Source organism: Mya arenaria, chromosome 8 (genome assembly GCF_026914265.1).
Source record: "Mya arenaria isolate MELC-2E11 chromosome 8, ASM2691426v1".
In the NCBI taxonomy this organism is placed as follows: Eukaryota; Metazoa; Mollusca; class Bivalvia; order Myida; family Myidae; genus Mya; species Mya arenaria.
The window spans coordinates 45,706,746-45,720,676 of record NC_069129.1 but is presented as its reverse complement, the minus strand read 5'-3'; the positions used below and the strand labels follow the sequence as shown (position 1 = coordinate 45,720,676).

The following is a 13,931-nucleotide window of genomic DNA, read 5'->3' as shown; positions in this document are numbered from 1 at the left end:
GTGGTGGTGTTGGTGGTGGTGGTGGATGTGCCGAAGGAGACGAGCATGGTGATGGTAGATGGTGATGAGCTTTGTGGTGGTGGTGGTCATGTTGGTGATGGGCAAGAGGGTAGTGGTGATTTTCATGATGGCTATGAGCACGGTGATGGTGGTGGTGGTGATGGTGGTGGTGGTTACGATGGTTATAAGCATAATGGTGATGAGCTCGGTGGTGGTGTCATAATGGTTTTTAGCACGGTGGTGGTGGTGGTCATGATGGTGATGAGCTAGGTGGTGGATTGTGATGGTCATAATGGTTATAATCACGGTGATTGTGATGGTCATGATTGTGATAAGCACGGCGATAGTGGTTGTGATGACCATTATGGTGTTAAGCACGTTAGTGGTGGTTATGTTGGTGATGAGCACAGTGGTGGTGGTGATTGTCATGATGGTTATGAGCACGGTGGTTGGTGGTGATGGTGATGATTGTGATAAGCACCGTGGTGGTGGTGATCATGATGGTGATGAGCAAGATGTTAGTGGTGATTGTCATGATGGTTATGGGAACGGTGATGGTTGTTATGTTGGTGATGAGCACAGTGGTGGTGGTGATTGTCATGATGGTTATGAGCATTGTGGTTGGTGGTGATGGTGAGGCGATAAGAACGTTAATGGTGGTGGTCATGATGGTGATTAGCAAGATGGTAGTGGTGATTGTCATATTGGTTATGAGCACGGTGATGGTGATGTTGGTGATGAGGACAGTGGTGGTGGTGATTGTCATGATGGTTATGAGCACGGTGGTGGTGGTGATGGTGATGATGGTGATAAGCAGCATGGTGGATGGTGGTGGTGGTGGTCATGATGGTGATGGTGGTGATGGTGATGATGGTGATAAGCATGGTGATGGTGGTTGTCATGATGGTGATGTGCAAGATGGTAGTGGTGATTATTTTGATGGTTATGAGAACGGTGATGGTGGTGATTATCACGATGGTTTTGAGCATGGTGATGGTGGTGATTGTTATGATGGTTATTAGCATGGTGATGGTGGTGATTGTCAAGATGGTTACGAGCGCAGTGGTGGTGGTGGTGTTCGTGATGGTGATGAGCGCGATGGTGGTTGTCATGATGGTGTTGAGAGCGGTGGTGATGGTGGTCATGATGGTGATAAACACGTTGATGGTGGTAGTTATGATGGTGATGTGTATGGTGGTGGTGGTTGTCATGTTGATGATGAGCATGGCGATGGTGGTGGTCATGATGGATATAAGCATGATTGTGATGATTGTCATGATGGTAATGAGCTCGGTGGTGGTGGTGGTGATGGTTTTGATGAGCATGGTGGTGGCCATGATGGTGATAAGCAAGGTGGTGGTGGTGGTGGTCATGATGGTGATAAGCAAGGTGGTGGTGGTAGTGATGGCCATGATGGTGATGAGCTAGGTGGTGGACTGTGATGATCATGATTGTTATAAGCACAGAGGTTGTGGTGGTCATGATGGTGATATGCATGGTGATGGTGGTTGTGATGGCCATGATGGTAATAAGCATGCTTGTGGGGGTGGGGGTCATGTTGGTGATGAGGACAGTTGTGGTGGTGATGGTCATGATGATGATAAGCACGGTTGTGGTGGTGAATGTCATGATGGTGATAAGCTTGTGATGGTGGCAGTGGTGATGGTGGTCATGATGATGATGAGAACGGTGGTGATGGTTTTGGACATGATGAGGATGAACAGGATGATATATGGTGATTGTCTTCGTGATGATGAGCATGGTGGTGAAGATGGTCATGATAGTGATAAGCACTGTGGTGCCCGTGGTGATGGCCATGATGGTAATAAGTATGGTGGTGGTGGTGGTTATGTTGGTGATTAGCACAGTGGTGGTGGTGATGGTTATGATGGTGATGAGCATGGTGATGAATGGTGTTGGTCATGATGGTGATGAGCACAGTGGTGATGGTGATGATGGTGATAAGCACGGTGGTTGTGATGGTTATGATGGTGATGAGCAAGATGGTAGTGGTGATTGTTTTGATGGTTTTGAGCACGATGGTTGGTGATGATGGTTATAAGGACGATGGTGGTGGTGGTGATGAGCATGATGGTAGTTGTTATTGTCATGATGGTTATGAGCACGGTGATGGTGATGATTTTGATACGAACGATAATGGTGGTGATGGTGGTGATGGCAATAAGAACAGTGGTAGACGGTGAAGGTGAGGATGGTGATAAGCACGGTGGTGGTGATCATGGTGATAAGAACGGTGGAGGATGGTGGTAGTGGTCATGATTTTGATAAGTACGGTGGTGGGGATGGTCATAATGGTGATGAGAAAGATATTAGTGGTGATTGTCATGATGGTTATGAGCACGGGGATGGTGGTGATGGTGATGATGTTGATAAGGACGGTGATGGTGACAATCATTGTGGTGGTGGTGACCGCCATGATGGTAGTAAGCAAGGTTGTGGGGGTGGTGGTCATAATGGTGATGAGCACAGTGGTGGTGATGATAAGCACGGTTGTGGTGGTGAATGTCATGATGGTGATGAGCATGGTGATGGTGGTAGTGGTGATGGTGGTAATGATGATGATGAGCACGGTGGTGATGGTGGTGGACATGATGATGATGAACAGGATGATATATGGAGATGGTCTTGGTGATGATGAGCACAGTGGTGATGATGGTCATGATGGTGATAAGCACTGTGGTGCCGGTGGTTATGGCCATGATGGTAATAAGCATGGTGGTGGTGCAGGTTATGTTGGTAATAAGCACAGTGGTGGTGGTGATGGTTATGATAGTGATGAGCACGGTGATGGATGGTGTTGGTCATGATGGTGATGGTGATGATGGTGAAAAGCACGGTGGTTGTGGCGGTTATGATGGTGATGAGCAAGATGGTAGTTTTGATTGTCATGATGGTTTTGAGCACGGTGATGGTGTTGATAGTGATGATGTTGATAAGCACGTTGATGGTGGTGGTGATGGTCATGACATTGATAAGCACGATGGTGGTGGTGGTGGTGGTCATGATGGTGATGAGCAAGATGGTAGTGGTGATTGTCATGATGGATTTGAGCACGGTGATGGCGGTGATGGTGATGATGTTGATAAACACGTTGATGGTTGTGGTGGTGGTCATGACAGTGATAAGCACGGTGGTGGTGGTGGTCATGATGGTAATGAGCAAGATGGTAGTGGTGATTGTCATGATGGTTTTGAGCACGGTGGTTGGTGATGATGGTTATAAGCACGATGGTGGTGGTGGTGATGAGCAAGATGGTAGTTGTTATGTGCACGGTGATGGTGGTGGTGGTGGTCATGATGGTGATGAGCATGGTGATGGTGATTATGGCGATGAGGCCAGTGGTGATGGTGGTCATGACGGTTATGAGCAAGATGGTACTGGTAATTGTCATGATGGTTTTGAGTTCGGTGATGGTGACGATGGTGAAAAGCACAGTGATGGTTGTGGTGGTGGTTATGATGATGAGCAAGTAGGTAGTGGTGATTGTCATGATGGTTAGGAGCACGGTGATGGTTGTGATGGTGATAAGCACGGTGATGGTGGTGGTCATGATTGTGATGAGCATATGGTAGTGGTGATAGTCATGCTGGTTATGAGCACGTTGATGGTGATGATTGTGATAAGAACGATGGTGGATGATGATGGTGATAAGCACAGTGATGGTGGTGGTGGTGGTCATGATGGTGATGAGCAAGATGGTAGTGGTGATTGTCATGATGGTTTTGAGCACGGTGGTTGGTGATGATGGTTATAAGCACGATGGTGGTGGTGGTGATGAGCAAGATGGTAGTTGTTATGTGCACCTTGCTGGTGGTGGTGGTGGTCATGATGGTGATGAGCAAGATGGTATTGGTGATTGTCATGATGGTTATGAGCACGGTGATGGTGATTATGGTGATGCGGCCTGTGATGGTGGTGATCATGATGGTGATGAGCAAGATGGTAGTGGTGATTGTCATGATGGTTATGAGCATGGTGATGGTGATTATGGCGATGAGGCCAGTGGTGATGGTGGTCATGATGGTTATGAGCAAGATGGTACTGGTGATTGTCATGATGGTAATGAGCACGTTGATAGTGATGATTGTGATAAGAACGGTGGTGGATGATGATGGTGATAAGCACAGTGATGGTGGTGGTGGTGGTCATGATGGTGATGAGCAAGATGGTAGTGGTGATTGTCATGATGGTTATGAGCACAGTGATGATGTTGATGGTCATGATGGTGATAAGCACGCTGAAGGTAGTGGTCTTGATGGTGAGGAGCACGGTGATGGTGGTGGTGGTGATCATGATGGTAATGAGCAAGATGGTAATGGTGATTTTCATGATGGTTATGAGCACGGTGATGGTGGTGGTTGTTATGGTGGTGATGAGCACGGTGGTGGTGGTTATGATGATGTTGAGCGCGGTGGTGGTGGTGTTCATGATGATGATAAGCACGTTGATGCTTGTGGTTATGATGGTGATGAGCACGGTGGTGTAGGTGGTTATGTTAATGATGAGCATGGGGATGTTTGTGATCATGATGGTTATAAGCATGATGGTTATGATTATCATGATGGTAATGAGCTCAGTGGTGGTGTGGTCATGATGGTGATGAGCACAGTGGTCATGGTGGTCATGATGATGATAAGCTCGGTGATAATGGCAGTGGTGATGGTGAGATTTTTCATAATGATGATGAGCACGGTGGTGAAGGTGGTGGTCATGATGATGATGATGAACAGGGTGATATATGGTGATGGTCATGATGATGATGAGCACGGTGGTGATGATTGTCAATATGGTGATTAGCACGGTGGTGGTGGTGGTCAGAATATTGATATGCACAGTGATTATGTTGGTGATTATCATGTTGGTGATAATCACGGTGTTGATTATGATGGTCATGCTGGGGATGAGCACAGTGGAGTTGGTGGACATTCTGGTAGTGGTCATGATGGTGGTGAGCTTGATGGTTGTGGTATTGGTCATTATGGTGATGAGCACGGTGGTGTTGGTTGTCATGATAATTATGGTGATCGTCACGATGGTGATGAGCATGGTGGGGGTGGTGATGATGGTCATGGTGGTGTTAAGCATGGTGGGTGATTGTGATGGTTATGATGGTGATATGTGCGATGGTAGTTGTAGTCATGATGGTGATACGTACGATGGTGGTTGAGCTCATGATGGCTATAAGTACAATGGTGATGGTGATCATGATGGATATAAGTACGATGGTGGTTGTGGTCAGGATGGTGATGAGCACGGTGGTAGTGGATGTGTTCATGATTGGGATAAGTACGACGGTGGTTGTGCTCATGATGGTGATAAGCACGGAGGTAGTTGTGGTTATGATGGTGATAAGTACGATGGTGGTGGTGCTCATGCTGGTGATTGTGATGATGGTGAAAAGCACGGTGGTTGTGGTGGTTATGATGGTGATGAACAAGATGGTAGTGGTGATTGTCATGATTGTTTTGAGCATGGTGATGGTGTTGATGGTGATGATGTTGATAAGCACGTAGATGGTGGTGGTGATGGTCATGACATTGATAAGCATGATGGTGGTGGTGGTGGTGGTCATGATGGTGATGAGCAAGATGGTAGTGGTGATTGTCATGATGGTTTTGAGCACGGTGGTTGGTGATGATGGTTATAAGCACGATGGTGGTGGTGTTGATGAGCAAGATGGTAGTTGTTATTGCTATGATTGTTATGAGCACGGTGATGGTGATGATGGTGATATGCATGATTATGGTGGTGATGGTGATAAGTACAGTGGTGGATGGTGAAGGTTATGAAGGTGATAAGCACCGTGGTAGTGATGATGGTGATAATAACGGTGGTGGATGGTGGTAGTGATCATGATGGTGATAAGCACGGTGGTGGTGATGGTTATGATGGTGATAAGCAAGATGGTAGTGGTGATTGTCATGATGGTTCTGAACACTGGGATGGTGGTGATGGTGATGATGGTGATATGCACGGTGATTGTGATAATCATGGTAATGGTGGTGAGGGCCTTGATGGTAGTAAGCACAGTGTTGGTGGTGTTGGTGATGAGCACAGTGGTGGTGGTGATGGTCATGATGGTGATGAGCATGGGGGGTGGTGTTGGTGGTCACGAGGTGATAAGCATTTTGATGGTGGCAGTGATAATGGTGATGGTTGTCATGTTGATGATGAGCACGGTGGTGATGATGGTCATGATGGTGATAAGCACAGTGGTGGTGGTTTTGGTTGTCAGGATGGTGATATATACAGTGGTGATGATTGTCATGAGCATGATGGTTGTGGTGGTGTTGGAAGTGGTGGTTAGGGCTTATGGTGATGATGGTGATAAGCACGGTGGTGGCTGTGGTCATGATGGTGATAAGCACGGTAGTGCTGTTGGTAATGATGGTGATGAGCACCGTTGTGGTGTTGGTAATGAATGTGATAAGCACTTTTGTGGATGATGTTGGTGATGAGAACGGTGGTGGGGGTGGTGATGGTCATGATGGTGATAATCATGGTAATGGTGGTGATGGTGATGATGGTGATAAGAACAATGGTGGATGGTGATGGTGATACACACGGTGGTGGTTATGATGGTGATAAGAACAGTGGTGGATGGTGGTGGTGGTCATGATGGTAATAAGCACGGTGGTGGTGGTGGTCATAATGGTGATGAGCAAGATGGTAGTGGTGATTGTCATGATGGTTATGAGCACCGGGATGGTGATGATGGTGATAAGCACGGTGATGGTGAAAATTATGGTGGTGGTGGTGATGGCCATGATGGTAATAAGCACGAGGTGGTGGTGGTGATGATGGTGGTGTGCACAGTGATGATGGTGTTAAGCATGGTGATGGATGGTGGTGGTCATGATGGTGATGAGCACAGTGATGATGGTGATAAGTAAGGTGGTTGTGGTGGTCATGATGGTGATGAGGAAGATGGTAGTGGTGATTGTCATGATCGTTTTGAGCACGGTGATGGCGTTGATGATGATGATGTTGATAAGCACCGTGTTGGTGGTGGTGGTGATCATGACGGTGATAAACACGGTGGTGGTGGTGGTCATGATGGTGATGAGCAAGATGGTAGTGGTGATTGTCATTGTGGTTATGAGCAAGGTGGTTGGTGATGATGGTTTTAAGCATGATGGTGGTGGTGGTGATGAGCAAGATGGTAGTTGTTATTGTCATGATGGTTATGAGTATCGTCGTGATGGTGGTGATATTGATACGTATGGTAATAATGGTGGTGGTGATGATGGGGATGAAAACGGTAGTGGATGGTGATAGTGGTCATGATGGTGATAAGGACGGTGATGTTGGTGGGCATGATGGTGATAAGCATAGTGATAATGGTGATGGTGGTCATGATGATGATGAGCATGATGGTGATGGTGGTGGTGGTGGTGGTGGTGGTGGTGGTGGTCAGGATGGTGATATACACTGCGGTGTTGGTGGTAATGGTCATGTTGGTGATAAGCACATTGTTGATTGTGATGGTCAAGCTGGGGATAAACACGGTGGATTTGGTGGTAATGATGGTGGTGAGCACGATGGTTGTGGTATTGGTCATGATGGTAATGAGCAGTGTGGTGTTGGAGGTCATGATAATAATGGACACGGTGATGGATGGTGATGGTCATGATAGTGATGAGCGAGGTAGTGGTGGGGATGGTCATGATGGTGTAAAGCACGGTGGTGGTGGTGATGGTGTTAAGCACGGTGGTGGATGGTGGTGGTGATGGTCATGATGGTGATGAGCAAGATGGTAGTGGTGATTGTTATGATGGTTCTGAGCACACTGATGATGATGAGCAAGCTGTTAGTGGTGATTTTCATGAAGGTTATGAGCACGGTGATGGTGATGATTGTGCACGGTGATGGCGGTGGTCATGATGGATATGAGCAAGAAGGTAGTGGTTATTGTCATGATGGTTATGAGCACGGTGATGGTGGTGGTTATGATGGGGATGAGCAAGATGGTAGTGGTGATTGTCATGACGGTTATAAGAACGGTGGTTGATGGTGGTGGTGATGGTCATGATGGTGATAAGCACAGTTATTGTGGTGGTCATGATGGTGAGAAGCACGGTGATGGTGGTTGTGATGGCCATGATGGTAATAAGCAAGATGATAGGGGTTATGGTTATGGGCACGCTGATGGTGATGATTGTCAAGATGGTGATAAGCACGGTGATGGTGTTGTTCATGATGGTGATAAGCAAGATGGTAGTGGTGATTGTGAAGATGGGGATCAGAACCGTGGTGGTGGTGATGGTGATGATGGTGATAAAAACTGTGATTGTTGTCATGGTGGTCATGATGATGGTGAGCAAGATGGTAGTGGTGATAGTCATGGTGGTTATGAGCACGTTGATGGTGATGATGGTAGAGGTGATTGTCATGATGGTGATAGGCACGGTGATGGTGGTGATGGTCATGATGGTGATGAGAACGGTGGTGATGATAGTAGTGGTGGTGGTGGTCATGATGGTGATGGGAAAGATGGTAAAGGTGATTGTCATGATGGTTATGAGCAAGGTTATGGTAATGATGATGAAAAGCACGGTGATGGTGGTGGTTGTGGTCCTGATGTTGATAATAATATGGTAGTGGTGATTGTCATGATGGTTATGATCACGTTGATGGTGGTGATTGTGATGATGGTAAAAGCAAGGTTATGGTGATGGTTATGATCATGATGGTGATGAGCAAGTTGGTAGTGGGGATTGGCATGATGGTTATGTGCACGGTGATGGTGGTGGTGGTGGTGGTCATGATGGTGATGAGCAAGATGGTATTGGTGATTGTCATGATGGTTATGAGCACGGTGATGGTGATTATGGTGATGCGGCCGGTGATGGTGGTGATCATGATGGTGATGAGCAAGATGGTAGTGGTGATTGTCATCATGGTTATGAGCACGGTGATGGTGATTATGGTGATGCGGTCGGTGATGGTGGTGATCATGATGGTGATGAGCAAGATGGTAGTGGTAATTGTCGTGATGGTTATGATCATGTTGATGGTGATTATGGCGATGAGGCCAGTGGTGATGGTGGTCATGATGGTTATGATCAAGTTGGTAGAGGTGATTGTCATGATGGTTTTGAGTTCGGTGATGGTGGTGGTGGTGATCATGATGGTAATGAGCAAGATGGTAGTGGTGATTTTCATGATGGTTATGAGCACGGTGGTGGTGGTGGTTGTCATGATGGTGATGAGCACGGTGGTGGTGGTTATGATGATGTTGAGCGCGGTGGTGGTGGTGGTCATGATGATGATAAGCACGTTGATGCTTGTGGTTATGATGGTGATGAGCACGGTGGTGTAGGTGGTTATGTTAATGATGAGCATGGGGATGTTTGTGATCATGATGGTTATAAGCATGATGGTTATGATTATCATGATGGTGATGAGCTCAGTGGTGGTGTGGTCATGATGGTGATGAGCACAGTGGTCATGGTGGTTATGATGATGATAAGCACGGTGATGGTGGCAGTGGTGATGGTGAGATTTTTCATAATGATGATAAGCACGGTGGTGAAGGTGGTGGTCATGATGATGATGATGAACAGGGTGATATATGGTGATGGTCATGATGATGATGAACACGGTGGTGATGATGGTCATTATGGTGATTAGCACGGTGGTGGTTGTGGTCAGGATATTGATATGCACAGTGATTATGTTGGTGATTATCATGTTGATGATAATCACGGTGTTGATTATGATGGTCATGCTGGAGATGAGCACAGTTGAGTTGGTGGACATTCTGGTAGTGGTCATGATGGTGGTGAGCTTGATGGTTGTGGTATTGGTCATTATGGTGACGAGCACGGTGGTGTTTGATGAGCATGGTGGGGGTGGTGATGATGGTCATGGTGGTGTTAAGCATGGTGGGTGATTGTGATGGTTATGATGGTGATATGTGCGATGGTGGTTGTAGTCATGATGGTGATAAGTACGATGGTGGTTGAGCTCATGATGGCTATAAGTACAATGGTGATGGTGATCATGATGGAGATAAGTACGATGGTGGTTGTGGTCATGATGGTGATGAGCACGGTGGTAGTGGATGTGTTCATGATGGGGATAAGTACGACGGTGGTTGTGCTCATGATGGTGATAAGTACGATGGTGGTGGTGCTCATGATGGTTATAAGTACAATGGTGATGGTGATCATGATGGTGATAAGTACGATGGTGGTTGTGGTCATGATGGCGATGAGCACGGTGGTAGTGGATGTGTTCATGATGGGGATAAGTACGATAGTGTTTGTGCTCATGATGGTGATAAGTACGATGGTGGTTGAGCTCATGATGGCTATAAGTACAATGGTGATGGTGATCATGATGGAGATAAGTACGATAGTGGTTGTGGTCATGATGGTGATGAGCACGGTGGTAGTAGATAAGTTCATGTTGGGGATAAGTACGACGGTGGTTGTGCTCATGATGGTGATAAGCACGGTGGTGGTTATGGTTATGATGGTGATAAGTACGATGGTGGTGGTGCTCATGCTGGTGATAAATACGGTGGTGTTGGTGGTAGTCATGTTGGTGATAAGTACGATGAGGTTGTGCTCATGATGGTGATAAGTACGATGGTGGTTGTGCACATGACGGTGATAAGTTCAATGGTGGTGATGCTCATGATGGTGATAAATACGATGGTGGTTGTGCGCATGATGGTGATATTTACAATGGTGGTGGTACTCAAGATGGTGATAAATACGATGGTGGTTGTGCACATGATGGTGATAAGTACAATTGTGGTTGTGCTCATGATGGTGATAAGTACAATAGTGGTTGTGCTCATGATGGTAATAAGCACGGTGGTGGTGGTCGTGATGGTGGTGGTGGTGGTGGTGGAGATGATGGTGAAGGTGATGGTAGTGGTGGTGCTGATGGTGATAAGCACGGTGGTGGTGATGGTCATAATGGTGATATGTGCGATGGTGGTTGTAGTCATGATGGTGATATGTACCATGGTGGTTGTGTTCACGATGGTGATGAATACAATATTGGTTGCGCTCATGATGGTGATAAGTACAATGGTAGTAGTGGTCTTGTTGGTGATAAGTACAATGGTGGTTTTGCTCATGATGGTGATAAGTGTGATGGTGGTTGTGCTCATGATGGTGATAAGTGCAATGGTGGTTGTGCTCATGATGGCTATCAATACAATGGTGATGGTGATCAGGATGATGATAAGTACGATGGTGGTTGTACTCCAGATGGTGATAAGTACGATGGTGGTTGTGCACATGATGGTGATATGTACAATGGTGGTAGTGGTCTTGTTGGTGAAAAGTACGATGGTAGTTGTGCACATGATGTTGATAAGCACGGTGGTTGTGGTGGTGGTGATAGTGGTTGTGGTGTTTTTGGTGATGGTGGTGGTGGTAATAAGCACAATGGTGGTGGTACTCAAGATGGTGATAAGTACAATGGTGGTTGTGAACATAATGGTGATAAGTACGATTGTTGCTGTGCTCATGATGGTGATAAGTACTATGGTGGTTGTATTCATGATGGTAAAGCACGAAGATGGTGATGGTGGTGGTGCTGGTGATGATGGTGGTGGTGACGATGGTGGTAGTGGTGGTGCTGATGGTGATAAGCACGGTGGTGCTGATGGTGGCGGTGGTCATGATGGCGATATGTGCCATGGTGGTTGTAGTCATGATGGTGATAAGTACGATGGTGGTTGTGCTCATTATGGTGTTAAATACAATGTTGATTGTGCTCATGATGATGATTCGTTGGATGTTGGTGGTGCTCATGTTGGTGATAAGTACGGTGGTGGTTGTGCTCATGATGTTGATAATTACGATGATGTTTTTGCTCATGATGGCGATAAATACGATGGTGGTTGTGCACATAAAGGTGATAAGTACAATGTTGGTGGTGCTCATGATGGTGATAAGTACGATTGTGGTTGTGTACATGATGGTGATAAGTTAAATGGTGGTGATGCTCATGATGGTGATACGTACGATGGTGGTTGTGCAAATGATGGTGGTGGTACTCAAGATGGTGATACGTATGATGGGGGTTGTGCTCATGATGGTGATAAGTACGATGGTGGTTGTGGTCATGCTGGTGATAAGTACGGTGGTGATGGTGGTGGTGGTTGTCATGTTGTTGATAAATACAATGAGGTTGTGCTCATGATGGTGATATAAAGTACGATGATGGTTTAGTTCATGATGGTGATAAGTACGATTGTGGTTGTGCACATGATGTTGATAAGTTTAATGGTGGTGATGCACATGATGATGATAAGTACATTGGTGGTGGTACTCAAGATGGTGATAAGTACGATGGTGGTTGTGCACATGATGGTGATAAGTACAATTATGGTTGTGCTCATGATGGTGATAAGTACAATGGTGGTTGTGCTCATGATGGTAATAAGCACGGTGGTGGTGATCGTGATGGTGGTGGTAGTGGAGATGATGGTGATGGTAGTGGTGGTGCTGATGGTGATAAGCACGGGTGTGGTGATGGTGGTGGTGGTCATGGTGGTGATCTGTGCGATGGTGGTTGTAGTCATGATGGTGATATGTACGATGGTGGTTGTGTTCACAATGGTGATGAATACAATGTTGGTTGCGCTCATGATGGTGATAAGTACAATGGTGGTAGTGGTCTTGTTGGTGATAAGTACGATTGTGGTTGTGCACATGATGGTGATAAGTACGATGGTGTTTGTGCTCATGATGGTGATAAGTACGATGGTGGTTGTGCTCATAATGGTGATAAATGCAATGGTGGTTGTGCTCATGATGGCTATAAGTACAATGGTGATGGTGATCATGATGGTGATAAGTACGATGGTGGTTGTGGTCATGATAGTGATAAGTACGATGGTGGTTGTGATCATGATGGCGATGAGCACCGTAATAGTGGATGTGTTCATGGTGGGGATAAGTACGATGGTGGTTGTGCATATGATGGTGATAAGCACGGTGGTGGTTGTGGTTAATGTGGTTGTGGTGGTGGTGGTGATAAGAACTGTGGTGGTGGTGGTCATGATGGTGATATGTACAATGGTGGTAGTGGTCTTGTTGGTGAAAAGTACGATGGTAGTTGTGCACATGATGTTGATAAGCACGGTGGTTGTGGTGGTGGTGATAGTGGTTGTGGTGTTTTTGGTGATGGTGGTGGTGGTAATAAGCACAATGGTGGTGGTACTCAAGATGGTGATAAGTACAATGGTGGTTGTGAACATAATGGTGATAAGTACGATTGCTGCTGTGCTCATGATGGTGATAAGTACAATGGTGGTTGTATTCATGATGGTAAAGCACGAAGATGGTGATGGTGGTAGTGCTGGTGATGATGGTGGTGTTGACGATGGTGGTAGTGGTGGTGCTGATGGTGATAAGCACGGTGGTGCTGATGGTGGCGGTGGTCATGATGGTGATATGTGCCGTGGTGGTTGTAGTCATGATGGTGATAAGTACGATGGTGGTTGTGCTCATTATGGTGTTAAATACAATGTTGATTGTGCTCATGATGATGATTCGTTGGATGTTGGTGGTGCTCATGTTGGTGATAAGTACGGTGGTGGTTGTGCTCATGATGTTGATAATTACGATGATGTTTTTGCTCATGATGGTGATTAATACGATGGTGGTTGTGCAAATAAAGGTGATAAGTACAATGTTGGTGGTGCTCATGATGGTGATAAGTACGATTGTGGTTGTGTACATGATGGTGATAAGTTAAATGGTGGTGATGCTCATGATGGTGATACGTACGATGGTGGTTGTGCAAATGATGGTGGTGGTACTCAAGATGGTGATACGTATGATGGGGGTTGTGCTCATGATGGTGATAAGTACGATGGTGGTTGTGGTCATGCTGGTGATAAGTACGGTGGTGATGGTGGTGGTGGTTGTCATGTTGTT

General features: G+C 46.2%; 2 protein-coding genes across 2 annotated transcripts; both read left to right on the top strand.

Moving 5' to 3' along the window:
- Positions 1 to 292: 292 nt before the first annotated feature.
- Positions 293 to 1,863, top strand: LOC128244249 (uncharacterized). The gene is made up of 3 exons (XM_052962269.1): positions 293 to 517; positions 1,023 to 1,281; positions 1,658 to 1,863. Exons 1-3 carry the CDS (start codon positions 293 to 295, stop codon positions 1,861 to 1,863), a joined length of 690 nt encoding a protein of 229 aa, XP_052818229.1.
- A 5,178-nt stretch (positions 1,864 to 7,041) lies between these two features.
- On the top strand, positions 7,042 to 7,645 carry LOC128244248 (uncharacterized). The gene is made up of 2 exons (XM_052962268.1): positions 7,042 to 7,282; positions 7,515 to 7,645. Exons 1-2 carry the CDS (start codon positions 7,042 to 7,044, stop codon positions 7,643 to 7,645), a joined length of 372 nt encoding a protein of 123 aa, XP_052818228.1.
- The last annotated feature ends 6,286 nt before the right edge of the window (positions 7,646 to 13,931 follow it).

Coding starts and splice junctions, on each gene's coding strand:
- LOC128244248 (XM_052962268.1), top strand. CDS start 7,042: ATGACGGTGATAAACACGGTGGTGGTGGTGGTCATGATGGTGATGAGC. Junction 7,283..7,514: donor TGATGATGGGGATGAAAACG/GTAGTGGATGGT, acceptor GTGATGGTCAAG/CTGGGGATAAACACGGTGGA.
- LOC128244249 (XM_052962269.1), top strand. CDS start 293: ATGGTTATAATCACGGTGATTGTGATGGTCATGATTGTGATAAGCACG. Junction 518..1,022: donor ATGATGGTGATGAGCAAGAT/GTTAGTGGTGAT, acceptor GATGGTTATTAG/CATGGTGATGGTGGTGATTG. Junction 1,282..1,657: donor TTGTGATGATTGTCATGATG/GTAATGAGCTCG, acceptor TGATGGTGGCAG/TGGTGATGGTGGTCATGATG.